At 40.6% G+C, this 27828-nt stretch overlaps 1 protein-coding gene across 1 annotated transcript in view; it reads left to right on the forward strand.

The window, feature by feature from the left end:
• The window catches only part of TMEM178B (transmembrane protein 178B), a 321902-nt gene that overhangs the window by 290256 nt on the left and 3818 nt on the right, over nucleotides 1-27828 (forward strand). Inside the window, exon 4 of the mRNA XM_075210358.1 lies at nucleotides 23439-23576. Within this exon, the coding sequence (XP_075066459.1) occupies nucleotides 23439-23576 (138 nt within the window). The remainder of the gene's footprint in view (nucleotides 1-23438; nucleotides 23577-27828) is intronic.

Genomic DNA, 27828 nt, shown 5'->3' on the forward strand with positions numbered 1-27828 from the left:
TGCATGCACGCAACTGACACTACCGACTGCCTAAGGGCGTGCCAAGGTTGATCACACGCACATTCATCTGATTCAAGCTCTGGGCTCTAGGTATGTGTTTTTTTACTTGTACCAGTCTCAGAGCAGGTGGAAGTGCCAATTGATAGTGATAATGGACGCGTATGCAATGCCAGAACATGTGTTTGCAATGCAGAGCATCTGTAAAAATGCATTTTATGTACAGTACGCATTAAGAACATTTTTGTATTAATGATTCTAGTGTTAAGAGGTGTTATGTATTAAAAAAAAAAAGTAATGCGTTCTGATGGGACACGTATGAACTGTGTGTATCCTGCAACGTGCTGTGTCTCTCTGTATATGGCAATTAGTGTATAGACAGAGCATACTTATTCACATGGAAAGGTTTCTTGAGATCCACTTGTACTTCAACACGTGCACGCAATTTCCATCCAATTTTTTTTTTAAAAAAACAAATTGCGTTCACTTTGTGTTCCATGGTGAATCAGATCCTCCATGTTTATTCTCCTACATGAGTCACCACTTCAGGGTACACAGTTAATGCAGCAACATAAAGGTGGATGAGAGTCCATACAGCAGACACAAGCTCACATCACCAGCATGTGGTTTGTGAGACCCATTCCCCAGATGGTATATTATTGTGGTTATAGCAACATAATTATTCAATAAACCCTCTTCACAATACTGAAGGTCCCTTTAATAGAGAATCCAGTTTGAGAAAGCTGACAGCTGTGGTCTTCTGCCCTGAGAGCTTGCTGGAGTCATCCTGAAAGAGAGCTGGCTGCCGACAGCACGAAGAGGTGCCGGTGGCAAGAAGTCTGTAGAACTACTGCTCCCAGGAAGCTGAGAGCTAGAGAGAGAGATAGGGCCACTCTGTTTATCTGTGGAACTACTGCACCCCCCACCCCGAGCCGCAGAGAGCGTGGGATGCAGCCTCAGAGGAGAGATATTCTTGTTTGATGCTTTATATTTGCAGCTGGGTTGTTCCTAAGTACTGTGCAGGAGGGGAAAGGAGTAAACACTTATGTGATTCTTCAATTTGCAACCTAAGAACTGTGCAGGAGAAGTGACTTATTAATGCCTACACGTGTACTTCTCTTGTAACAGTACTCCAAGCTAATGTGCGGGAGAAAGTCTGTATTCTATTAATGTAACCACTGCAACCAAAGCCAAGTGCTGGAGGGTGCAGGAGTGTAAATAAAGTGTTACTTTTACATACAAGAGGTGGTCTGGCACCTAAACACTTGTGCCTTCTGTTTGCACTGCACCATCCACACCTGTGTCCATAGACTGTATCAAACACATGTCAGACCAACGTGTGTGGCGCCCCCTAGGCACCTATGCCCACAGCCCAAGAGCTAACCCAGGCAAAAAAAGGAAGGTGCATTATCTCTGGCACAAGCAATATATGTATGTCTATATATACTGTGTATATTCTAAATAAATATATATATATATATATATATATATATATATATATAACAAATCCAGAGAAGAAATAAGCCAGCGCTCGGTTAATCCTATATTGTACATGGTACCAGTTGCATGCCAAAATAAATGCCCATATATGTACAAGACAAAAAGACAGTTGTTGTCAGCGCTTATCCTTTATACTGCATATCTGTGTGTATCAAGCAAAATGAAAGTATGAAGTACTGGTTCATATTTTGATCAAAACATTTAAGCCTGAATTTTGAGAGAAAACCAGAAAAGAAATAAGCCCGCACTCGATATATCCCATATATGTATACAAAATTAAAAGACAGTTGTCAGCGCTTATCCTTAACACTAGATAGATAGATAGATAGATAGATAGAGGGTAAATGTATTAAGCAGCGGATCGTCAAATCATCGATATTCACCAATTGTGATGGCCATGTATAAAATAGAGATTTTTTAAAAGCAAACTCTGATGAGTTTTGTATTTAATAAGATTGCAGTTTTAAATATGGCCGTCACAATCCCTGAATACCGGTGATTTGACGGATCCGCTGTTTAACCCCCGGTATTTGACAAACACAGCTCGGTTGGTTCACTATTCTTCTTTTATCTTGTCAGGGTAGCAGAAAATATTAATGATTCTCCTAAATAAAACATACATATACTTAATAATAGTAATGATAATAAACAACTTCATTATATTACTGATATAAAATGAAAGATAAACAGCAAATAGGAAATCTAGTTAATAATTAATAAAACTACCTCACTCGAGTATAATGAAAAAGAGGATTAGAACTATATAAAAAGAGAGAAGCAAAAAGTTTGTTTTTTCACAGTACTGTGATATGTATAACTAAGACATGGGGAGCCAAGAGGGTCCCAAGAGTCAGGTGCTGTGTAATCTTTAAACTTGGTGCACTGCCGTCCAATATATATATATTTTAAAGGTGGCTCTCTGAACCAGTGGCGGAACTACAATTGGTGCAGCAGGGGGCCCATGGAGATAATGGGGCCCTAGCGAGCTGTGGCCCCTGGTTCTCTCCTCCCTGCTTCACTGCACTGGGGCCCACAACTCGCTAGATCTGCCTCTGCTCTGAAACCTCTCTAGTTCTACATCCTTTTAATAGTGAGGTGCTTAAAAGTTAAAACAGTATCCTATATTCTAGTTGTGTTCTAACTAGTAACTTACATTAGTAATATTTGCATCACGTGCATTTATCCCCATATTTTTGCATTCAAGGATTCGATTTGCTTTTGCAGCTGCTGTCTGGCATTGAGTGCTGTTACTCACATTTATGTCAATCTGTATCCCTAACTCTTTTGCCATGCTAGTAAAAGGAGAGCAGCGCTACACCCTATTCTGTTAAGTAATAGAATTGCATTACGCTACAATCTAAATGGCTCTCCTATAGCCTTAAACTCAATAATCTGATCATCTATTTCTCCTGGAAGGTTACTTATATTGCTATCATTAATAAAAAGAATGAGCAGATTAGTCTGTTCAATAATAAATGTCTCCAGTGTCTCATCAATACTCATATCTTGGTAATTATATGCAGTCTTTGTCAATATATTTGTCCAAATCCATCTCCTTATTATTGATGTATATATACTGTGATGAAACGAGTTTGATTACACCGTAACCAGCCTATTCCTCGCTTCTCACAAAATATGGATTATAGCATATACTTTTTATAGCCCTTGCTTTTGTTCCCCAGCTCAACAGAATACCACTGCAGTGTCTAATTACATGTGGATAAGGGGACATTTTATCTCATTGTAAATATGTATATTGTTTATTGTATCTTGTTGATATTGCATGAAAGCTATTAGTCATAGTCCTTAAAGTGAAGCCAGGTGGGTTATGGGTAAGGATCAGATTGCAGGATACAGGTGAGGGGGAAGGCTAATTAGTATCCATTGTTGTCAACATGACTAGTTCAGACATTTTGTCTAGAGCCCAGCAGGGGACCGTCTGTGGAAGTACAGCTCATCTCCATTCCCCCCTCCAACCCCCTGATACAGCACCGACCAATTGTTAAGAAGGATAGAACCAGGGGTTTGCCCAGGGAGGGGAAAGCACTGCGGAAATTAGACCCTAGATATAAGGAGCCATTCCAGGGGGAAGGTAATGTTCATTCTGGGACTGAAAGCTGCAGGGTGGCTGGTTTTAGAGTTACTGTAACTCCTTAAACTAGTGGGGTAAGGGACAGATGATGTGGTAAACCTGCCAGGCATTTATTTACGGTGTGTACATAATAATCTAGTGATTGTTTTTATTACAATAAATGTATTGCTTTACTTTCCAACTGCATTTGCCTGAGTGACTAATAAGAACCTTAGAAGGTACTGGGTGGGCTTCCCTGGCATAAGAAGGCACCTGTGGGTGGCCAGCCAGCATGAAGTGGGTAGAATTGGGCCAGGAAACCCAATATCTTCACAAATACCAAAAAAGTTTCACAGTTGTTTAAGGGGCTTAAAAAATTTCTATATCCACTTAATCCAGAAAGTATTTAGCCCGAAAAATTCCAATTAATGTATAAGTCGTATAGCTTTTATTAAGGCTTAGACGCAGAACTCAACATTTATCTAGATTAAATCTAAATTAATTTGCAGTTCTACCACTCGGTTGGTAATTTAGTCCAGACGAGGCCTCATAGTAAAATCTGTTGAGATTCCCGTCCACCCTCCACAGGTCCCCACTCTTCTCCCCAGGAGCGTGCGCCGGGGCTGTCACTTGTGCCGTGAAGCCGTTTTTCGGTTCTGGAACAGCGCACCATGGGTAGAGCAGAGTGTGGGGGCCTCGGCAGCAGACGTGCCAGCATCCCCCCTTACCTCCAGGGCCACATAAGCACAAGTTCCTTTTTCCTCCGTTGTGAAGGGAAAATAACATAAACATAAGAGATCTGCTTTCACCTTATCTTCTACAATTATTTCTTCTATTTTATCTTTTGTTGGCACAATACTATCAGTTTTGTTTTTGTTATCTGTTTATGTTGAGAAACGTTGTGGGGATTAGACTTGCTATCTCTTACAATCCGTTTTTCATTGTCAGTCTTTACTATCCTATTTCCTTTTTACATATTTTGCTACATTCCTTGTATTTCCATAATGAATTTTCACTCCGTTCCAGGTTTAACAATTTAAATGCTCGCCCTCCCTTTCTTCCAATACTTCTGTCACTAGAATTTAAGCTCTCGAGAGCAGGGCTTTCTCTCCTAGGGGGTATATTTACTAAACTGCAGGTTTGAAAAAGTGGAGATGTTGCCTATAGCGACCAATCAGATTCTAGTTATCATTTATTTAGTACATACAAAATGACAGCTAGAATCTGATTGGTTGCTATAGGCAACATCTCCACTTTTTCAAACCTGCAGTTTAGTAAATCTATCTCTAGGAGAGAATGCCCTGCTCGTTAAAGCTTAAAATCAGCTCTTGGATTTCCCTGCATTTTATATATCATGGACTGAAGACAAGAAAGAAAGGAAAAAAAAGAAGAGGCCTAAGGTAAGTATATCATCAAGGGTAGTACTATTTTTAATTACATTCATCATCATATTAATTACAGTCATTAAGGGGGCGCTATAATTAATTACACTCATCAAAGGGCCACTATTATTAAATACACTCATCAAGGGGGCGCTATAATTAATTACACTCATCAAGGGGCAGTATTATTAATCCAATCATTAAGGGGGCATTATTATGAATTCCAATCATTAACGGGACTCATCAAGGGGTCATTTTTATTCATTTAGATCATCAATGGGCCTAATAGTGTTGTATATTTAGAACCGTGTAACTCAAAATTGGGTAGTTAACTTTCCCTGAATGAGGGCATTATGCTTTTACATGGTGTCTCTCGTGTCTTAAGTGTCCTGGGTCCCCCAAAATCATAATCCAGCTCTGGGGCCCTGGGTTCGGCACTGGACAGCGGGGGAATGGATTGGAATATTGGCTCTTATCCATAGGTCTCAGGATTACAGCAGATAATAGGTGTGCAAGATCTTGTAAGCAGAAAGGTGGTTATTGATCATAGGTAGACTGTTATACATCACTGTGTGGTAGTGATGGTCATCCAGGTGGAATACAAGAGTACACACAAAATATGGCAAAATGTGCTCCTTATAGAGAACCAAAACCAGTCTCCACCCCTGACATAAATGCAATAAGCACTTGAAATACTGCACCGATCTTAGTTGATGTTTGAGCAGTTGAACAATCTGTGACAATGCACCGAGCCAACCAATCAGGACTAGATTTGACTGGGTCAATGGACAAGGACTTTATGCTCATTCCCCGTTCATTTTATCCTCTGGCTTTGCAACTCTTCCCTTGCAAACCAGGAAAGCGATCAACACAGGGCTTTCACATTGTAATGCTTAGCATCAGGGGTGTAGCACTGGCCACAGGAAGCAATGCATCTAAAACTTTGATTTAAACACCAATTTACAGTAATCTGTGTTTCCTCAATAACTGTCTTGGTTCATCATTGGGTCAGTTTGCCTATTAACAGAAACACACACAGGAGCCATTATCTTGCTAGGTGACGGAATGCGGTTGTCAAGGTTATATCTTCCCCCCTCCTAAGCTAAGGCTAGATGCTAATTTCCTGTTTCAATATTATAAAAAAACAACCTGCTTACAAAAATGTCACTTCATACACTTACTGCATTACAATGCAATAATATACACCAGGTGCACTTTGCCAATAATAGGATATATTTATAAAATAAATTATTTCTTCCCATTTTTGTTTGAGGGAAGGAGAAGCCAGTCACTGCTTCTTGGGCAGTGCTTGCATTAAGTTTACATCCTATTTCTTTGAAATCATTTTTCCATCTACCTCTAACTTTGTCATTAGTACTGTTGCACCATGACCGCTGGATAATGAAGAATAATCTTATTTTAAAACAGATTTAAAATTCAATAAGTGTACAAGAAGAAATTTGCAACTCTTACAGAAATGTACCACAAAGAAACAAAACAATGTAAAGCTATTTCTTGCTTTCCTGCTTCCTTGCAGTGAGCTCTGCTCTTTAAACCAACAAATGCCCTTTTCAGACAGCTACAAGGAAATGAAAAACCTTTTCTTGATTTTGCACCTAATATGCAGCCTCACAAGTGTCAAACAGCAGCCGGCGAAATTACTTACAGATTACACAACTTTTTTTTCTATTCCACCCAACTTTATTCACCTCATTGACTTACAAGCGGACGATGCTAGAAAACACCCCAAAAGAGATTTAAAATATACTCAAACGATGTCTCTGCATTTATCAGAGCAAAGGCACTTTTCAGACGTTTATCAGCAAAATTAAAATCATTGCACAGCTGAGAATCCTTGTCTAGTATCAGAAGCCTAACACTTATATATTATAATGTACCTCTTCTCAGTAAAATATATCAGTATACTATATTGCTTATCACCATGCAACTAATTAAAATGTTAATGTGTCTTTTTTTTTTGTATGTTATTAATATTAATTCTAATTAGTAATAGTTGTTAATATAATCTTAATTATGTAGTGCTGTGAGACGGGCTAGGGGGTCATTCATTTTTTGTAGCAAATTCCTGGAAAAATATTAATTGTATGAAAATTATTTCAGAAATATTTGCAAATTTCACAAACTGTAAAAGCGAAAATATATCAAAAATACAAATGGGGTGTCTGTGTACATGTCAGAGTGATGGGCAGCACGGTGGCTCAGTGGTTAGCACTTCTGCCTCACAGCACTGGGGTCATGAGTTTGATTCCCGACCATGGCCTTCTCTGTGTGGAGTTTGTATGTTCTCCTTGTGTTTGCGTGGGTTTCCTTTTGGGTGCTCCAGTTTCCTCCCACACTCCAAAAACATACTAGTAGGTTAATTGGCTGTTATCAAAATTCACCCTAGTCTCTGTGTGTGTGTATGTTAGGGAATTTAGACTGTAAGCTCCAAAGGGGCAGGGACTGATGTGAGTGGGTTCTCTGTACAGCGCTGCAGAATTAGTGGCGCTATATAAATAACAGATGATGATGATGATAGATTGTCAGCTTACTGACCTAGATCAGTTGTACAATCTTAGCTGTAGCAAACTGGGCATTGCTATGATATTTTCTGTCGGAGTGGGTAATATGGTGCCAACAATACCCTCTTATGTTAAAAATATGGTAAAATTATTGTGCCCAAGTACAAAATAGTAAATTATGCCGCAAAGCTTCTAATAGGACTATGTGCAAATATACAAGTATATAAGTAATGAATAAGCCATTTACCTTTTTAATATATATATATATATATATATATATATATATATATATATATATATATATATATATTCCACAACAGATGATAGGTTCTGAAAATATTTGTTTCTTGTGGAGAAAGTAACATTATTTTATAAAAGGACAGATTACCATTAGCTGCCGGCCAAATTCATTTTTAGTGAATAGTGAAAAGAGGGGGGTTCGGAATGCATGAGACCGACGTACAATAACTCACTTGATACTTGTTGTTTGACATCTCCAGCACGGTAGATAAGTTAGAAACAACTGTAATAAATGTTTATTATTTCGAACAGTAGGAAAAAGTTAATAGTTCTCTAGTAAAATTTACTATTGATCTAACCCCATAATAGTTCAACCTTTTTTAATTTTATTTACATATTGGGCAGTTCCAGTGCTGACTGGCGGTGTGCAGACCCTGCAAAACCTCTATGCTCCCAGCCTGTCCGGAAACTATTTCACAGTTCTACATGCAGCCTTCTGCCTTCCTGATAGACTGTAAGCTCCTACTTGCCAACTTTGGCAATTTATTTTCCGGGAGGTCCAAGGGGCAGGTGGGCATGTGGGGTGTGGCTCGGACAATCGCATCATTGGCCCCCTAAATTGTCATCGCCATTTTAGTCTATAGCAGCAGGGGGTGGGGCAACAATGACATGTGTATATTATGTCACTAAGCCCCACCCCCTCTATTTAACTTACCAAACTGGCCGGGACTCAGGAAGTTGCTCTGCTCTCCCGGGAGTCCTTGAGGACTCTCAGAAATTCGGGAGTCTCCCAGACAATCCGGGAGAGTAGGCTACTATGTGTAAAATTCTATGTGTGATAGTGTATTACAGACGTCGGTTATGCTCTAATGTACTATTAAATATAGCACAGCATAGTATTTCAGCATATGTTAATATTATTTGCACAATTTTTTTTAGCTGTATCATAATTGTTTTGCCGGTTTATCTGGGGGAATCAGGTGATGTCTTCAGCTCTGCAGTCATTTAAGTTATGTTGGATAAAAACTCAAACAAGTTGTACGATGCCTTCCAATGTAAGAGTACAGGCTATTTCTCTCTGAGCCACTCTGTCAGTCTCTACATTGGCTACCTGTATTTCAACAAATCCAATATAAAATTCTTCTACTAACATACAAGGCCATCAACAAAATTGCACCGACATACATTTCCTCACTTGTCTCGAAATATCTCCCTACTCGACACCTCCGTTCTGCACAAGATCAACGTCTCTCCTCCACTCTCATCACATCCTCCCATTCTCGGTTACAGGATTTTTTCCGGGCTGCACCCAATTTGTGGAATTCCCTCCCTCGCACAGTAAGACTTTCCTCTAGTCTTCAAACCTTCAAGCGTTCACTGAAAACCCACCTCTTCAGACAAGGTTATGATATTCCTCAACCATCATCTTAATTTCTCTAGATTACCTTATTACCATCCTCTACACTGCTAACGCAAGACAACAACCCTCTGACCAACATTGCCACACACACAGCACACTCAATACTTTTACCTTTGCAGTCTAGCTGGTCCATTGTGCAATATGATGTAGCACATGCCCTTGTGTTTCTAACTCCCATTGTCCCATAGATTGTAAGCTTCCGAGCAGGGTTCTCTTACCTCTCTGTCTGTATGTATTACCCAGTATTGTCTTATCAATGTTTGTTCCCAATTGTAAAGCGCTACGGAATTTGCTGGCGCTATATAAATAAATGTTGATGATGATGATGATACTGCTGCTAACCCCACGATGGCTCATTGTTGATAAAGCCTCAGGAAAAGACATTAAACTGAATTCAACAAAAGAAAAACTCCTTTTGTTTAAAGCGTCAGTAAAATTAAATAAGTAAGTCAAATTCTTTTAAGTAAATTTGTAGCTTAAATCAATAATGCATATCCTATTCAGAATACTTGGAACACTTATGGATTATATTAAAAAAAGCAACCCTTTAATGAATTTGGATGACCAGGAAAGGAAGGAATATTGTCTAAGGATATTATTTAATTACTGATTCTTCTACATGCAGACGTAACATGCTCAGCATTTCTTCTTCTCTCCTTCATCCATGCCTTCCCTCTAACTGCAGTTGTCCGTCCTCGTCTGCCTCCACCTCCTCCGTCTGTCCCCTATCTCCCTGTTCCATGTGCTCTCACTGTAGGCCTCATTCCCCCTTCGCAAAAATGCAATTTCATGCCTAATGCATTTTAAGATTCCATCAGGAAGTTTGTTCTTTGATCAGCGGGACAGACGCCCTGCTGGGCTATTTTTTGCTGGCAAAACGCAATTCTCTTAATTAACACAGCGTGTCTGTTTATCGCTAAATAGAATCAAGCTGAGCCCTATTCATTTTACTGCCTGTATAACCCCTGTTAGCTGAATCTCAACCATGCCAAAGAAAAAAAACTAAGGGCTAGGAAGGTTTGTTCCTATAAGACTTTGACTTTTCTCTTAGTGTCTGACCTCTAATGTTGCAGAGATTCAGCTGAAAGTCTTTCACTTGTTAGTATGACGCCTATCATCATCATCATCACCATTTATTTATAGAGCGCCACCAATTCCATTGCACTGTACAGAGAATATTTGTCAGTCCCTGCACCATTAGAGCTTGCAGTCTAAATTCCCTAACAAACACAGACTAGTGTTAATTTTATCAGCAACCAATTATCCTACCAGTATGTTTTTGGAGTGTGGGAGGAAACCAAAGAAACCCCACACAAACACAGTAGGAATGTATAAACTCCACACAGATAAGACACTAATCAGGAATCAAACTCCTAACCCTAGCTCTGTGAGGCAGAAGTGCTAACCACTGAGCCACCATGTTGCCCATATGCATGCAGTTTCAATCTTTCTTAACTTATGCATGTTTTTAAATCACATGCTTAATATGATTACCGTAGTTTAAATATAATATACAGTAGAGGTTCTACCAATCTTGTCCTAGTATACTGTACAAACCACATTGTACAATAAATATCTGGTTTGAATGGAAGGACCTTGAATCTTCTATTGCCTGGTGGTCATAACTGGTACTACACTGTTTTTTTACCACATCTTACCCAATATTTTAATGGCGGATTTCTAGCACCCATCAATTTTCTCCCCTAAACTCACCAGTGATTTGAGATAAAATATTTTGTCTAACATAGTTGATATATTTATTTTATTGAATACCGAGGTGCGGTCCAAATCTCCTAGTGGCGTGCGAAAAACAGTGATGGACTCTTAGGCCTTTGGATGCTTCCCAAAAGGGAAAGTGCCCTGTTCCTCCCCAACCCACCAAGCCAAAAGGTCCCTGTGGGAGATAAGGGTCTTTGGACCTCCCTTTGCTGATGCTAGTGGAGACTCCCTCTACGTCCCCGACCCCTGGAGCCAAAAGGTCCCTTAGGGGGCAGAGGTCTGCTGGACTACCTTCAAGGCATGGGCAGTCCCCTTTACCCTGAGGTTGGCCATAACTTCCCCCGGGGGACTGGTTCTTCAGCTCCGTCCATAAGGAGGAAGCCCCTGACAATTTAGGAAGAGGGTCGTCCATACGGATCAATACCCATATCCAAAATGTACTACAAAATCAAACCAACTGAAATTTGTGCAAAAAAGTGCTTTATGCCATAAGTGCTAGTGTTTAATAAATAAAAGATAAAGTTGTGCCGTAGGCCCCAACTTCATTCGTGTACAAAATGTTCTGGTCCAGCCAAAAGACCAGGGCCAAGAAACAAAAGTGGTGGAGGGATTACTTAAGTGCATTGTGCTAGTACCCTGCTCCGAGCAGTGATAATGGACCACCACCACCACCAGGGCATTTTCGGGTCACCTCCGGGTCCTGTTCCATCGGAGGCACAAGCACCTCAAGCTTCCAAGTCACCGATCTGTTAAAATGACCTTTTCTGTCCTCCCAATAAAGCTACAGTGACCATATTACCTGTTACTGTTTTAGAATGTTGTTGAATTTGACTAATCAATGTAATTTGAATGCTCATTTGCATACTGGATTCAGATTAGACAGAAGTACCCGCATTACAAAGTCTGCAAGTCAGCATTTCAGTCAGTTCTGAAACAAAAACAAGAATAATATTATTTGACTAAAGAATATTTCCAATCATCAATAGTATTAAAATATTTTTATCTATTTTCGTGTTGCAGAGTGAGATATTTAAATGAACTTAAAGGGGAGGGGGGATTGTGTATATTTCATGGAGAGTTCCTGCTTTACCAGCTATCCACAGACCTCCCTCTCTCATCTCTCATAGGGCAACTTTATTTTTTACCTGCCCTCGGAGGTGTCAGAGGTTGGCCGGCTGCCTATTCTTACAATCTCAGCGGGATATCTTTTGCGCACACATTTTATAAAGGAAATTGCATTTTGACACACACAAATTCCAGTACAATAAAAACATTCATATGTACAATAGCGACACATGTGATAATGACAATTCCAGCGTCGTCTTTCTCTAATAACTTATTAATGATATGAATGAGCCGTATAGCAGAGAAATGTGAAACATTAATTAAAGGTAAGTTCATAAAAGTAATATACTCTCTGAAAAGACGTTTTTAATTGTTTCCGCCGTGCTCATTCTAATGACAAAACATTCCATTAACAAAATCTAATACAGTACTAAAACCATATCACTACATGTGAGCTGTAATTTGCGTCATCACGCCCACGACCCCCCCCCAGCTTTGCAACAATGCGATTCATGTCATCGAACATCAAGGCGATGATGACTCTTCCCGCATCGAATCGTGTTATCACATACTTGCCAACTTTTGGCAAGTCTTTTGGGAGAGGGGCGTGACTAGAGGGCGGGAGGGGCGTGGCCAAATGCGTCATTTTGCCAAACCCCTCCGCAACGAAAATGGCATTTTGTCGCGGGGGACTGGGCCAAAATTCACAGTGAATCGCGTCATTTAGGCTAGGCAGGTCAGGGATACGGGAGACTTGCCTGCTCTCCCGGGAGTCCATGAGACCGACCCGAATTTCGGGAGTCTCCCTGACATTCCGGGAGAGTTGGCAAGTATGCGTTATCAATTCCCTGTACACATCAGGACAAAGGGGCCTATTGATCAATAATTTTTTAGCGTCCGTTTTCGGGGGATAGCCGCAAATCTAAGTTCTCTTCAAATTTATTATTAGTGCATCGCAGCAGATATCATAGATATCTTAGATATCTGCTGCTTTGCATTTTTTTTTCGAAATACATAACAGCCCCCATAGATGTCTTTGAGGACTGCTATGTACCACAATTTATCAACTTTGGTAAAAACTTTTACACATGTTTTCAGCACTGTTAAGCTCTGCTCCGAAGAGCAGAGTTTTACAGCGCATGTGCAGCCCTGTCACATGACCCAGGTCCTTCGGGTCACTGCTATTTGGATGGCTGCGTTATCAGTTGGTGCATGCGCGCAGGATTTGATAGGAGGAACGAAGAAGCCACCCAGGATCACATTGCGAAGATGGAGTGGTAAGTTTTTTTTTCTCACAGGAACAGCAGTTTATCGGGACTGCTGTTCTTGCGTTGGTTTTTCAATAAATTTGAGAAATAGTACAATCCTTATCAATGTGATAAGGATTGAAAACTATTTTTCATTTTTTGCATATATATTGATAAATGTGCCCCAAAGTGAGGCAGGTTTCAGGAGGTACTCTGCCAGGAGTCCCCAAAATTCGATATTGTCTCATAAATTCCACAAGATTAAGCAGGTATATAGCTCTACTTCCAGAGATCGGGATGATTAATGAGCCAGAAACAAATATATATAAACTTATACTCAAACAGCGTTTCACCGTGGACCTCATCATCGTTCCATTATAATAAAATAACATCATTGTAGTCACTATTCAATGTATCGTCGTAAAGAGTTAATAAAAAGATCCTTCGTCTGAGTCTAGTTTTTCTTCTTGTAACTAGTTTCTATTTATATGCAGATGCCCTGTCTATTCCTATCTCTTTCTCTCCTTCTCCCGAGCAGACCGGTGGAAGAGACGTCTTCAATTTAAATGTTAATACGAGACAAAACTTGAAAATGGAGCCAGCGCGGGGAGCAGGGGAGGGCCACCTGACAGTATTTAATATCTCTTTATACCCTTTCCCTTCTATTAAAAAGCATTTTGTGTAATGGAAGCACACCTTGCATGAATTTCAGAAGTGGATTTTTTATTTTTTTTTAACGTTACCGTAAAAGATTGTAGATGGACCTTTTTATGTTGAATTACTTCTCTGCGAGCCGCAGAGCACAGAAAGCAAATAAATAAAGTGGCTTTATGTGGTTTATACGGACCTGGCCTAACATACACAGGAGGCTGAAACAAAGCACTTCAAAAGAGTCCGCTAAAATAACCTGATTACCATATTAATCCTGAGGATCTATACAGCATAATATATAGGGACTGCCTTTAATGGTACGATGGAGAGGAGCTGACATTTCAGCAATGCTTCCCGCAGAACGCTGGAGGCATGGTGAGATATAGAGAAGTTCACTGACCCCCGGGTTTTGGTTTTGGTCTTGGTTTTGAATCTGGAATAACTTTGTGTTTTGGTTTTGGCAAAACCGCACTCATGTGTTCTGGTTTTGGTTTCGGGTCCCTTTTTTTTTCTAAAATCACATAATTTGGCTCTTTTTTGTTCCTACATTATTATTAACCTCAATAACATTAATTTACAGTCATTTACAGTCAATTTTTGTTAAGTGATAAGAACACTGCTACCCCTCCTGTTTCTGTATGAGCAATGTCACTAGAGACTGGAGAGTGACAAGAACACTGTTACCCCTCCTGTTTCTGTGTGAGCAATGTCACTAGAGACTGGAGAGTGACAAGAACACTGTTACCCCTTCTGTTTCTGTGTGAGCAATGGCACTGAGCAATGTCACTGGAGACTGGAGAGTGACAAGAACACTGCTACTCCTGTTTCTGTGTGAGCAATGGCACCGTGCAATGTCACTGAAGAATGGAGAGTGACAAGAACACTGCTACCTCTGTTTCTGTGTGAACAATGGCACTGAGCAATGTCACTGGAGACTGGAGAGTGACAAGAACACTGCTAGCCCTGTTTCTGTGTGAGCAATGGCACTGAGCAATGTCACTGGAGACTGGAGAGTGACAAGAACACTGCTACCCCTGTTTCTGTGTGAGTAATGGCGCTGGATCTCCTGGGGAGGGAAGTACTTATGGAATCCAAAACCTGCGAGATCCGACAATGCAACAATGACGTTTTGTCTCGATTCAGGTCCGAGGACGCGCAAAAGTAACGAGTCGACCTACTCGGATCCCTTAAGTTCATGTGGGCTTGGTTTTCAGAAAACCTGAACCAGAGCATCTCTAGTAAGATATAATACCTATAAATCTCCTTATTTAAGGCAGTCTATTCCTATATTTATATTTTTCTTTTGCATTTATCTGTTGTCTAATATAAATATTGTTATAGGAAAAAATAACATTATTCAACATTTAGTACAATTCCATTATTGGCTTTCTCTTACCTCCTTTTAGAGCTTCCCTGTAAATCTACGCAAACTGTGATAATCCTTTGAAAAGACAATAGCTTGGGGGCATGGTCTAGGGGCAAGACATATTTGTGACACCACTGGGGGCAGGCAATGGTGTACCAGGGAGCCATGGCGCTACGATGCCCCTCCCTCTAGAACCAGGTGGTGCCTTTCTCGTCTCCAGAGCTACCCACCTACGCTCTGCTCCAAGTATGAGCTGTTATAGTCTTTTGAGAGCAGAGTGGGGGCAAATGGGAGTGGGGAGCAACCTGGGAATCCGGGCGCCTTAGCTGCTACACCCCATGAACCCCTTATTGTTAAGCCGCTAGTTGGGAGGTGCATCCGATGTGGGCATCTGTCACTGGTGTGCTGGCACTGCAGGGTAAGTTTAGTTAAGGGAAGTGGTGTATAGGACAGCTTAGCTCTTAAGAAGTGGAAGATACGTCCCCAGGGGTGAGGCCTGTCCCCACATCACAACGTGACATGACCTTGCCCTGTTTTGGCAGGAGGTATAACCATCTCCCAATTCCCAAAGGTAAAATATTGGGAGGTATGTGATAGGCCGAATATTGTTTCAGTTTAGAAAATGAATGAACCTATCACAGAGATATCAATAGTTCTAGTAAAAGGACTTGCTGAATATTGGTTCAGCTACAAGATGTCTGCGTCCGCCGTGTGGAGCTGATCGGGTGCTTTATCCATCGGATGTACTTCCCTATAGGGATCAGTAATGTAAAGCTGCATCTAACGTGTCTTAGGAAGCAAAACTGAGATAAAAGATTTTATACCTTAGTAATATGTTATAGACTGAGCAGCAGCAACATAGCTGTCAGCATTATGCAACAGATATTAACACATTATGGCAAGAACCTGCATATATTTTGGGCGTTTGGGGGTAGATTAGGTCTTCAGTGTCCCAATAATAAGTACATTATTGTGTATACAATTTTACTGTTTTAATAATCTTGGGATTTGTTTAAATATTAATTGTAGTTCTTTGTTGCATAACGTTAGCAAACAAAATAATAAAACTCATAACGATTAGTTGACATTCTTTTTAATTACACTCACTGCATTGCAAAGTATGTATATCGGGAATGTTTTGGTGCAAACTATAGAATGTTGTATTACAAGGATAATTCCAAAACTTGATTAGACTAGTCCATTGTAACATTATTTTTAATTCCAATTGACTAAAGTCAGCTCAACACACCTTTTTCTTATCAGTCTTTATTTCTTGCTCATTTAACTGTGCTCTGTTTAGTAGTAGACGGTGCTATAAAACACTGTAGTCAGTTCATTATAATATTCACCACACCACAACAGAGTATATCAGGAGGTGAGTGATGTGTTAGTGAGGACAGGGCTACATGTGACAGGGGCAGTGACATGATGTGAGGAGGGGAATGGAGGCAGCAGGAAGCCACAGACTGAGAGTTATATAGTGGAAGGAGAAGGGTCCCCAGCGGGACAGATTATATCAGGAGATGAGTGATGTGTTAGTGAGGACAGGGCTGCATGTGACAGGGGCAGTGACATGATGTGAGGAGGGGAATGGAGGCAGCAGGAAGCCACAGACTGAGAGTTATATAGTGGAAGGAGCAGGGTCCCCAGCAGGACAGATTATATCAGGAGATGAGTGATGTGTTAGTGAGGACAGGGCTGCATGTGACAGGGGCAGTGACATGATGTGAGGAGGGGAATGGAGGCAGCAGGAAGCCACAGACTGAGAGTTATATAGTGGAAGGAGCAGGGTCCCCCAGCAGTACAGAGTGGTGATATCAGGCTCCTATCAAACTGATGCAAGAAAAACCTCTGGCGTCAGAAGCACCCCTGCATAACACAAAGGTCATATAACCAACTTGTTTTTTTAAATGATAGTGATTAAAATATTTTTATATGTGCCCCATCCATTTTTTTAATTTCTTTAGTGATGTGTTCTGTGTGTCTATAGCTACTGGCACTTATTCACTTATCAAATGCTCTAAACGCCACTTTGGTTTATTGTGTACAGCATCTATATACCACATAACAGAGTGACCAGTGGAAGTAAGATACATTTTCTGCCTTTTATGAAACCATGTAACACACGGTAACTCTGCAGCTCCCTGTCTGAGCCGGCTTGTGAGATGCACTGTGCGGAAATGGTCCATCTGTCCATTAGGTGCCTGTAGGCCCAGGTTGACTTTGCTATTTTGTCTCATGAGGGAGACGAGCGCTTTTCTCCACTCTCCACCTGCTGAGCGCTGCGAGGCGCAGGACTGGGGGCGGGGGGGTGCTGTGTGACCAGGTGACGCGCAGGGACAATAGTTAAATGTGACACCAGTGCTCAAGGGGCCAGTAATACACATACAGGAGAGGACAGCAAAACTCTGCCAGCAGCGAACTTAGATCAGCGGATACCTGTAAGAGTATGTCTGGAAGTGAACTTATTGGAGCAGTAAAAGCACAGTATACAAAACACTATAGTAGTATAGTTACAATATGACACAGCATCAAAGAAAAGGTAAGGGGGGTAAAACCAGGGGCAGGGGGGCATTTGCCCACGTGCTGAAATTTGCCATCCCTCCCCTGGGTAACACCATTATTATTTTTAAAAATATATTAAAGATTATGCAAATTACAAGTGCAAAATAATTGCAAAATATGCCGGTGGGCGGGGCTTCGCTTGCTATTTCCGCATGAGTGCGCGCTTTGTGCTCTGATATATTACCCCTAGTGAATGCAACACAAGTTAATCACAATATTGCACCCATGGCGGTATGTGAGGGAGGTCTGCGCTTTAATTCCCCCCTATACAATTCCATTAAACACAGTCAGAGATGATTCATATCTCAGCAGTACCCGCAGATACTCTTTGATATAAAGCCATTTATTGTGAACAAATATATTTGTTCCATTGAATAAACCCTCTAATCTGAATCAGGAGGTTTTCACTGCTTTCTGTGTCACCGCCAGCTTGAGTCCGGGAGAATAGAAATAAGAGGTATATGAAGTGAGCAGGTAGGTTCTAATACAAACAGACACATTAGTTAAGAGATGGCTTCTCCTAAACTGCGAGCTGCCTGTGACAGAGATTCATTGCACCTGTACAGATTCATTTTCTGCAGCAGTTATATAAGAAAATAAAATGATTTCTGGCTGCGGACCGCGGGGAGTTTCTGCTGCTACTGGAGAGATCCCAGCCCTGGGTTTGCACTATAACTGTCTGGATGTGTTGTTGGGGGAGTTGTTTGGAAGTGATTAAAGTGCAGCCCTCCGTCCACCACAGAGTGAGAGCGGGTTGTCAGACCTTTATCAATGGCGTCAGGGGACACAGCCCACTGTCAGTGATCGCAGAGCTGGCTGGCCTGCCGCGGTGTATGTGTGTGTCTGACCCCTTCTAGCTCATCTCTCCTAAATATGCAGATGTGTGTCAGGGAACAGCAGGACCCCGCTGCTTTTAATTGGAAGAGGTGCATTAGCAGGTCAGCTACACGCTCTAAATATTGCGCCGGATTCTAAGGTTTTTCCAGACACAATCTGCCATCCTCAGAGGCTGATGTTCTGCAGTTTGAGGCAGTTGGACTCCAAAGGAAAATAAAAGGTTGAATAAGAAAAAGATAGATAGATATATAGATAGATAGATAGATAGATAGATAGATAGATACGAGATAGATAAATACTAGATACATAGATAAATAGATATTAGATACAACATAGATAGATAGATAGATAGATAGATAGATACGAGATAGATAAATACTAGATAGATAGATAGATAGATAAATAGATATTAGATACAAGATAGATAGATATTAGATACAAAATAGATAGATAGATAGATACAAGATAAATATATAGATATGAGATACAGGATAGATAGAGAGATACAAGATAGATAGATAGATAAATAGACAGAAAATAGATGGATATATAGATATTAGATATAGATAGATAGATAGATAGATAGATAGATAGATAGATATGAGATATATAGACAGATAGATAGATAGATAGATAGATAGATAGATATGAGATACATAGATGGATAGATCGATAGACTAGATTGATAGATATTAGATAGGAGATGGATAGACAGATAGATAGATAGATAGACGATATGAGATAGATAGATAGATAGACGATATGAGATAGATAGATAGATAGATGATATGAGATAGATAGATAGATAGATAGATAGATAGATAGATAGATAGATAGATATGAGATACATAGATGGATAGATCGATAGACTAGATTGATAGATATTAGATAGGAGATGGATAGACAGATAGATAGATAGATAGACGATATGAGATAGATAGATAGATAGATGATATGAGATATATAGATAGATAGATAGATAGATAGATAGATAGATAGATAGATAGATATGAGATACATAGATGGATAGATCGATAGACTAGATTGATAGATATTAGATAGGAGATGGATAGACAGATAGATAGATAGATAGACGATATGAGATAGATAGATATATAGACGATATGAGATAGATAGATAGATAGATGATATGAGATAGATAGATAGATAGCTAGATCTCAAGACTGTGAATTACTGAGTTGAACAATATACATAACAATATATACGGTTCATACTTGTTCATCATACATTGATGCCAACAGGGTGTAATTGATCCAATTTGATGACATGATAGGGGATGGACTTTTAATAGAAATAAAACAGTGTGAAATGCATTTCTTAATAGACAGTAAAGTGATATTAGGCTGCAATCTAGCATGTAAATACATCATAAGGTTGAAGTAGGTTGGGCTTAGATGTAATATGTTTACTGGGCACATTTTTCAGAGGATCCACCAAACGTAGGCTCATATAGATTGTTCGGGGGTGTTACCAAAGACCATTGAGTGGACATACATTCTGCAGCGTGCACTCATGCGGGCCTGATTCATTAAGGGAAGCAAAGCAAAAACAAAGGAGTAAATGTTCTCCTGGACAAAACCATGTTACAATGCAAGGGGTCCATATTAGTTTATTATTTTGCACATAAGTTAAATACTGGCTGCTTATTCATGTAGCACACAAAGTCTTGATAGCTTTATTTTTAAACTGAAATTTTAAATTGATCTAGGACATGCCCTACCCCAACTATAAATCTGTCATCATATTTTAAATTGACCTCCCCTCCAATGCAACAATGGAGGTTACTACTTTTTTTTTATTGCTTTGCTCTCCTTTATGGCTCAGGTACATTCATGTCCATTTAATCTTCTCCATCTCCACAGAGAGGAATGAGGCAGCAGTGCCAGGGTGGGTGGCAGACAGCTTAGATAACACTTGGAACCATTGGACATGCTGGGCAGTTTCCCAGGGGCCCATGAGCAAAGGGCCCCATAGTCTTTCCAACTTTTCAGTATATTTTTCTGGAACATTTATTTAGAACCTTGAAACCCTCTTTATTAATATCTATAAACACTGATTTTGTTGGATGTACCAATAAATATAAGTTTAATTTTATCAATAATTTTCATTTTTATCCCTGTGAGTGGTTGTGCATGTAGCAGGGGCGCACGGAGGATTGTCGGGGGGGGGTTTCTCCCCGCCGACCCAAAAAAAAACCCCCAAAAAAACCCGAGAGAGAGCTGCAGCTTAGTTTCGCCAGCGCTGTCCTATACAGCAGCCACGGCGCTGTCTAAGAAGCGTCTGTGGCGGTGCTGTATACAATACAATACAGCACCGCCGCGGACGCTTCTTTGACAGCACCACGGCTGCTGTATAGGACAGTGGCCACTTAGTTAGCGCAGGGGGGGTTTCTAGAGACTCAGAAACCCCCCCTGCATGCGCCACTGTGTAGGGCCCTGCTACATTACTTGCCCGGGGGCTTAGAGAGCTGTTAAGAAGGCCCTGGGGGCAGGGGGGCAGCGGGGCAGCTGGAATCATCACCCCCCCAATTGCACTCTTGATACATTTATACTCCAGATCGTTCTGTTGTCAGACCTCAGACTGCACTGTGCTGTGTGCTACATACATTCATTTATAAGGTGCTTACAGAGACATGACAATACCTAGTACCTGGTGCTAACCATTCACTGACACATAAACTGGAATATGAAATACACAACTTTACAGCCTTCTGTAGAACTGAGCGCAGCAGGGATTGTAAATATAGGAGAAAGTAACAGATCTTTTGTCCAGAGCTGCAATAATTGCCATATTATTTTTCATAGGAGAAAACCGCGCTTATAATGTTCAAAACTGGAGACAGATCAGTAGAAATAACTGCACATTTACCAAACACGATCAAACCTGCAGCCATGACACGTGATTAGGTTGATTTGCAATAGGATGATCAATGCAAATATCTGATCGTCAGATACACTGGGCCTGATTCATTAAGGAAAGTTCCTAGATCAACTTTAAATTTCAGTGTACAAATAAGCTATCAAGTATTTGTGCACTACATGAAAAAACAGCCAGTATTTAACTTATGTGCAAAATAAAAAAACTCATTTGCAACCCTTGCATTGCAACATGGTTTTGTCCAGAAAACGTACTCAACTTCTCGCTTAACTGCCTTAATGAGTCAGGTCCACTGTATCTACTTTACAAAGTGCCCTGTAAACCCTCTTTACCTTTGTACCGGTGCACCTAGATGGTCTGTCCAGCGCATTTCAGGCTGTACATCTACTCTGCACTCTCAGGAGACACCTCTACAAGCTAAGCGTGCACCTAAGTGTGCAGAGAACAGGTATATCTGACATGCCGCACTGCGCAAAAGTATAAACGCCAGATCAGAGTTTCCCCTCCTACCACTTTTAGGATAATCCCTCTTCAGTACATTAAGATTTCAGAGCTCGGCTTAGCCCTGTTTATGCCTTAAAATAACCATGAGAGCGAGGAAACATTGCCACTGCCTTTATTAAATGTGGTGCTAGAAATGCGATTTTCCTCCGAAGTGGGAGGAGCAAAATGTGTTCCACTAATAGTATAGGACGAGTCCCAATGTGGCGGCTCAGATTTTTTACAAAAATCAAGTCCCTATGCGGAGTGGAAATAACCGTGTGCCCCTCTGCACCGTGGGGGATTTCCATTAAATCTCATTTCAATAATGTTGTATTGCAAATACAATCTTAGTTTTTCATTTGTTTGCAAAACTAGGTGCAGCAGTGCACCACTCCGCCAAGGAATACCATTGCTGCGCCCAATTCCTACCATCAGCCAGCGCCATCTTCTGCTCCTCCGCAAAAATGCCACAATCTTGCTCTACCATCTTTTGGCATAAATCTAGGGGAACCTGCACAATTTGAGGTGCACAGCACTGCCAGACAGGATTTTGTGCTGCTCTTCAGACATAGATATGTCCCTTTGATTCTGTACCTCTAACAATGTGCCCAGTATCATTTCCATTGTTGTGTATTCAGTTCCCGCTATTTGTTCATATTTTGAATGTATAACTCCTCTGGAACACTTCTGTCTGCTGAAGGTAATTCTCAATATTATCTTAAGCTAACTACATACAAGGAAAATGTGTCATATGTGCTGAATGCCGAATTTGCTTTCCTTTGCCGGTCGTATTGGTGTACAAGTAGATGGAACCATTTGGTGCTACGATCCACCAACCCGATCACACCTGGGTGTAATTAGTGTGACTGGCTAATAATTGCGTTGCAGAGATCATGGTCAGCTGAGTAGAACCAGGTCAGATAGTCATCAGAATTTCTGTTTTTCAAGGCCCACGTGCGGAGATTTTCAGCCAATTTGGGGTAAATAGTCCGATAAAAAATGCTGCATATGTGGCCAATTCTATTCTCTATAATGGATAGATGCACAGTACAAGTCATTACTAAGATATAATTGTACTGATTCTGGATCAAGCTGCCTTGAAAATAAAATGCAATAGATTTGTTTTAATGATTTGTCCAGTGTTATGTCCCTGCCCCATTGGAGCTTACAGTCTAAATCCCCTAACACACACACACACAGACAGAGAGAGAGAGAGACTAGGGTCAATTTGTTAGCAGCCAATTAACCTACTAGTATGTTTTTGGAGTGTGGGAGGAAACCGGAGCACCCGGAGGTAACCTACGCAAACATGGGGAGAACATACAAACTCCACACAGATAAGGCCATGGTCGGGAATTGAACTCATTACCCCAGTGCTGTAAGGCAGAAGTGCTAACCACTTTTTCATCCAGGTGTCAGTGAAATCTGCTCTGTCCGTGGACCCTGTCTAATCATTCTTGTTTCTATTTCCACAGATTTACGCAGGATGACCGCTGGATTTATGGGCATGGCAGTGGCCATTATTCTGTTTGGTTGGATCATCGGAGTGTTGGGATGTTGCTGGGACAGGGGACTCATGCAGTACGTGGCTGGTCTACTCTTCCTAATGGGAGGTAAGTAGGCCCCATATGGAGCTTGATAAAGCTACAGGTTATTTTTCTGATTAAAAAAAAAAAAGGAGGAACTTTATTTGGTAGAAAACAGGACACTCCAAACCAGACTCTATATGGGTCTTAATATTGTACTTTAGCTTTGACTAATGTTTACTATGTATGGGAGGCACCAGGATTTCTGTTATTATATATATTATATGTTGTTATATGGTAACAGAAATCCTTGTTTTTGTAATACCCTTATAATATCTGTTCTCATTCCCAATTATAAGACTTTTTTCGGGCTGCATCCATTGTGCAGAATTACCCTCCCTCGCATATTGAGACTTTCCTCTACTCTTCAAACCATCAAGAGTTCTCTGAAAACCCACCTCTTTAGGCAAGCTTATAATATTCCTCAACCACCATCTTAAGCTCCCTAGGTTACCCTATTAACACCTTTTACACAATTCACAAAAGACAATAACCCTCTGAAAAACACTGATGTGTGACTGATCACACAGCCTACTAAGCACTTTTTACCTTTGCAATCTGGCTGGTCCAATATGCAATATGTAGCCCTTACCCTCATGTATCAAACTCCCATTGTCCCATAGATTGTAACGATCGAGCAGGGCCCTCTTACCTCTCTGTCTGTATTACCCAGTATTGTTTTATTACTGTGTTTGTTCCCGATTGTAAAGCGCTACGGAATAGGCTGGCGCTATATAAATAAATGTTGATGTTGATGATAATGTGCAGAAAGAAATATATTCTCACATATGTAGTAAACATTTGTCAAGTGAAAATGAAAGGACAATATTAAGATACCATATATGACAGCTTTCCAGTCGTTGTTAAACTGCAACTCGAAGTAAACGCCGTCCAGTGCAAATACAGCGGGAGATCCGAGGACTGGGATTCCTGCTGGGTAGTATGCTAAATTCACAACCAAGGGCTAGATTTACTAAGCTGCGGGTTTGAAAAAGTGGGGATGTTGCCTATAGCAACCAATCAGATTCTAGCTATCATTTTGTAACCCGCAGCTTAGTTAATCTAGCCCCAAGAGTTTATCATTCCGTTTCTAAATGATGCATGAGAACTCGGTGAAGTAAGTATGACAACTAGAACACATGTAAAGATAAATGGAAAAAAGCGCTCATTCACTTTCCTTTCTACATCCGTATTTTCAGTTACACATATCTTAAGATAATGCACAACTTTAACTCTAGTGTATAGATACGTCTGGTGCAGAGATGCTACAATCATCATCATCAGCTCCAAAACTTGCACCAGGCCTAAGAGGTAAAGTCAAAATAAGATGCATCTCTAAGGGGTTAAGATGCTTCACACCCTTACTGTGCTGAGCCTAGATGCGAACGCCGCTGGCCGCCTTTTTAAGCGCAAGTGGGAGCATGTTTAAGATATGCAGAACTGAAAATATGGGTGTAAATTGTGCCCGCGCTCCTTCTGTGATGCTCATTGTAAAGTTGTGCAGCTACATTTGCAGCCAATGCTCATTTAGGTCCACACGTTTAAGCCGTATATACACTGGCATTAAATTATGAATAATATTGATATAAATGAATATGTTTTAATGCTGGCACCACGCATGTAAATAGCTCTGACAGTGGAACCCTTTGTTTCCAACGTCAGCCAGCACATTTCAGTTTTTACTTGTGTTCGGGTGCCCAAAGGTGCGAGTCAAAGCACTGCTAGTTTTCCCATTGACTTTTCCACTCTTATTACATTTAATCTTCCCTAAATTTATTCCCGTTAATAATATTTCTACTCAAAACCTAACTTACCTGGAATCAGTACTTTCGGAGGATTGATAGATCCCTATCTTAGGTGGGATTCCTGGGTTCTGCTTAGTGTCTGTCAGTGGACAACACTCTGCCTGTCTGAATAAATCACATTAAGTGATATTACCATACACTGTAATAATGTACTGAACTGTCACATACACAAGAGAGCATAGTCTCTTAACTGGTATTAATAAACGTAAACATCACATTATCCATATAAAATGTAATTAAGTACAAACACCCCCCACATTCAGTGTTTCCAAGTAATTCAAATAGACAGCCGCAACGTAATATATTGTAGCCACAATGCTAATGAATGAAGTACTGTCAGCTGGAGGTATATGTGGAGTCCATGGGGGTATATTTACTAAACTGCCATTTTCAAAAAGTGGAGATGTTGCAACCAATCAGATTCTAGCTTTCATTTATTTAGTACATTCTACATAAATTATAACTAGAATTTGATTGGTTGCTATAGGCAACATCTCCACTTTTTTCAAACCCACAGGTTAGAAAATATACCCCAAGTCTAATTATGTTGCGCTCAGGTGAACACACCCTTACTGTGCTTAGCCCATCCCGCCTACCCCAGTCCTCCTTATTAGGCATATGGGGACACAGGTCTAAAATAAGCAAAAATCTAGATATTTTACCACATATTGTTGGTGCACACTATGATAATGATGTGACATCACACCCAACCACACACTCCCCGCCCATTACCAACATGGAGGAGGAGCAGCAGGTAAGAAGCTGCTCCATGTCAGCTGCCTGTGCCTAGTTTGTGGGCACCTTGGTGAATGCTCGAAGGAATGTGACAGATTTTGATGCAGCGCGGCGATGGAGGCTGAAATTCAGCTGGACCCCTCACAGAAAGTTGGGTCCTAACGCCCCAGCTCATCCACCAGTCATCCAAAACTCTAACTCAGTGCATTCAAACATATCTACCTAAGTACAACCACCACCAGACCACACTGGCACAGATTCTACTTCTACTCAGCAGAGACTTGCTAAAAGTACACAAGGTTCACCATCAATATAACGGCCCTCAAAACGTCCAAGAAGATCATGTTTGCATTGACAAAGCTGGAGATAGAACTAAAATGAAGCCAGCTTAGATTCACTTCGCCAGGAATGGCTGCAGCTGAGGTCCAATCCTTGAAGCTCATGCAGAATTAGGAGAACAAGATATATGCTATAACACTCTGCATGCACCTTAATGTATGCAGGCTGATATGACAAACATGTCTGACTTTGCCAAATATACAGTGCACCGTGACCTGTCAAAAACAGGACTCGAAAATTTTAATGACTGTCAGGAGACTGTGGAGGTCTACTTACGATCTTTACAGAAGACTGAGGTCAGCATATGTGATGAATAATCCTGCAGTAGGACTCTTGTAAAAAAACCAAGAAGAGCGTTACAGTAGCACAGAGGCGATTAAAGACACCGTCTTAAAGTTGAAACTTTACTAGGATCTTCCACAAACAAAAATAACTACTTACTAGTAAAAAGACAGAGAGTAAATCCGAAGACAGGAGATTGCGACTGTTGTTAATGACGTCACTTACAGTTGCGACTTGCAAAAGTCCGAATTTAAAGCAGCAACGCACGGAACCAGGTAAGTATTCAAGATCACTCGTACTACATGTAGAACAGGTTTGCAATGACTAAGTGCGTAGTTAAGTTTAATCTATTTTTTGTGACATAGAGACCTGACAATATAACAAAGTCATACGACCCAGACCTAACAAGAGCATCCTATGCTTGACAATGGTGACCAAGGGCTTGGTAAAAAAAAAAAGTGTTTCAGGCAATTAAATATGGCAATAAACATGGCACTTCAATAGAAGATGAGGAATTTCTAAAAATGATAATAAAGAACTCACCAAAGAGAAGTGTAACAGTTAGGTAGCCCCATTTTCTTCACCTAAACACTTTCCCAACAACAAGAAGCAAATCCTCCCATCATTTGCTTCACTAAGACAAAGCCTTGAAAGGAAACCAGAAACTAAAGAGCATTTTGTGGCCTTTATGAAAAACATATCTGACAATGACCATGCAGAACTCAAGGCCAGCAAAGAATGTGGGATATCCCAATTTTTGGTAAATGAGACCCACACGAGCCAAGTGGGGTAAGGGCGGCGTTTCGACTGAAGCACTGAGTTTCAAGGTGTGGTGTTAAACAGCATCCTCCTAACGGAGCCAGACGTTACTCTCCTGGGAGAGTTATTCCAGCCAACATCCAACAGATGTTCCTCTGTTCTGTTGTGACAGAAGACAATATAAACCATTTCCGATTCCAGTGCTACTGTAAAAACAACATACATTAAGTCCCGTATAAGATACATATTTTTGGTACTTCCATCAGCTGCAAATGGACTTCAGAATGACAGCCCAAAAAGGTCCCGACTCCAAAAATGTAATTTAAAGAGACTTTTCAATGGATGACGGGTCCAAGTCA

Source organism: Mixophyes fleayi, chromosome 4 (genome assembly GCF_038048845.1).
Source record: "Mixophyes fleayi isolate aMixFle1 chromosome 4, aMixFle1.hap1, whole genome shotgun sequence".
Lineage (NCBI taxonomy): Eukaryota > Metazoa > Chordata > Amphibia > Anura > Limnodynastidae > Mixophyes > Mixophyes fleayi.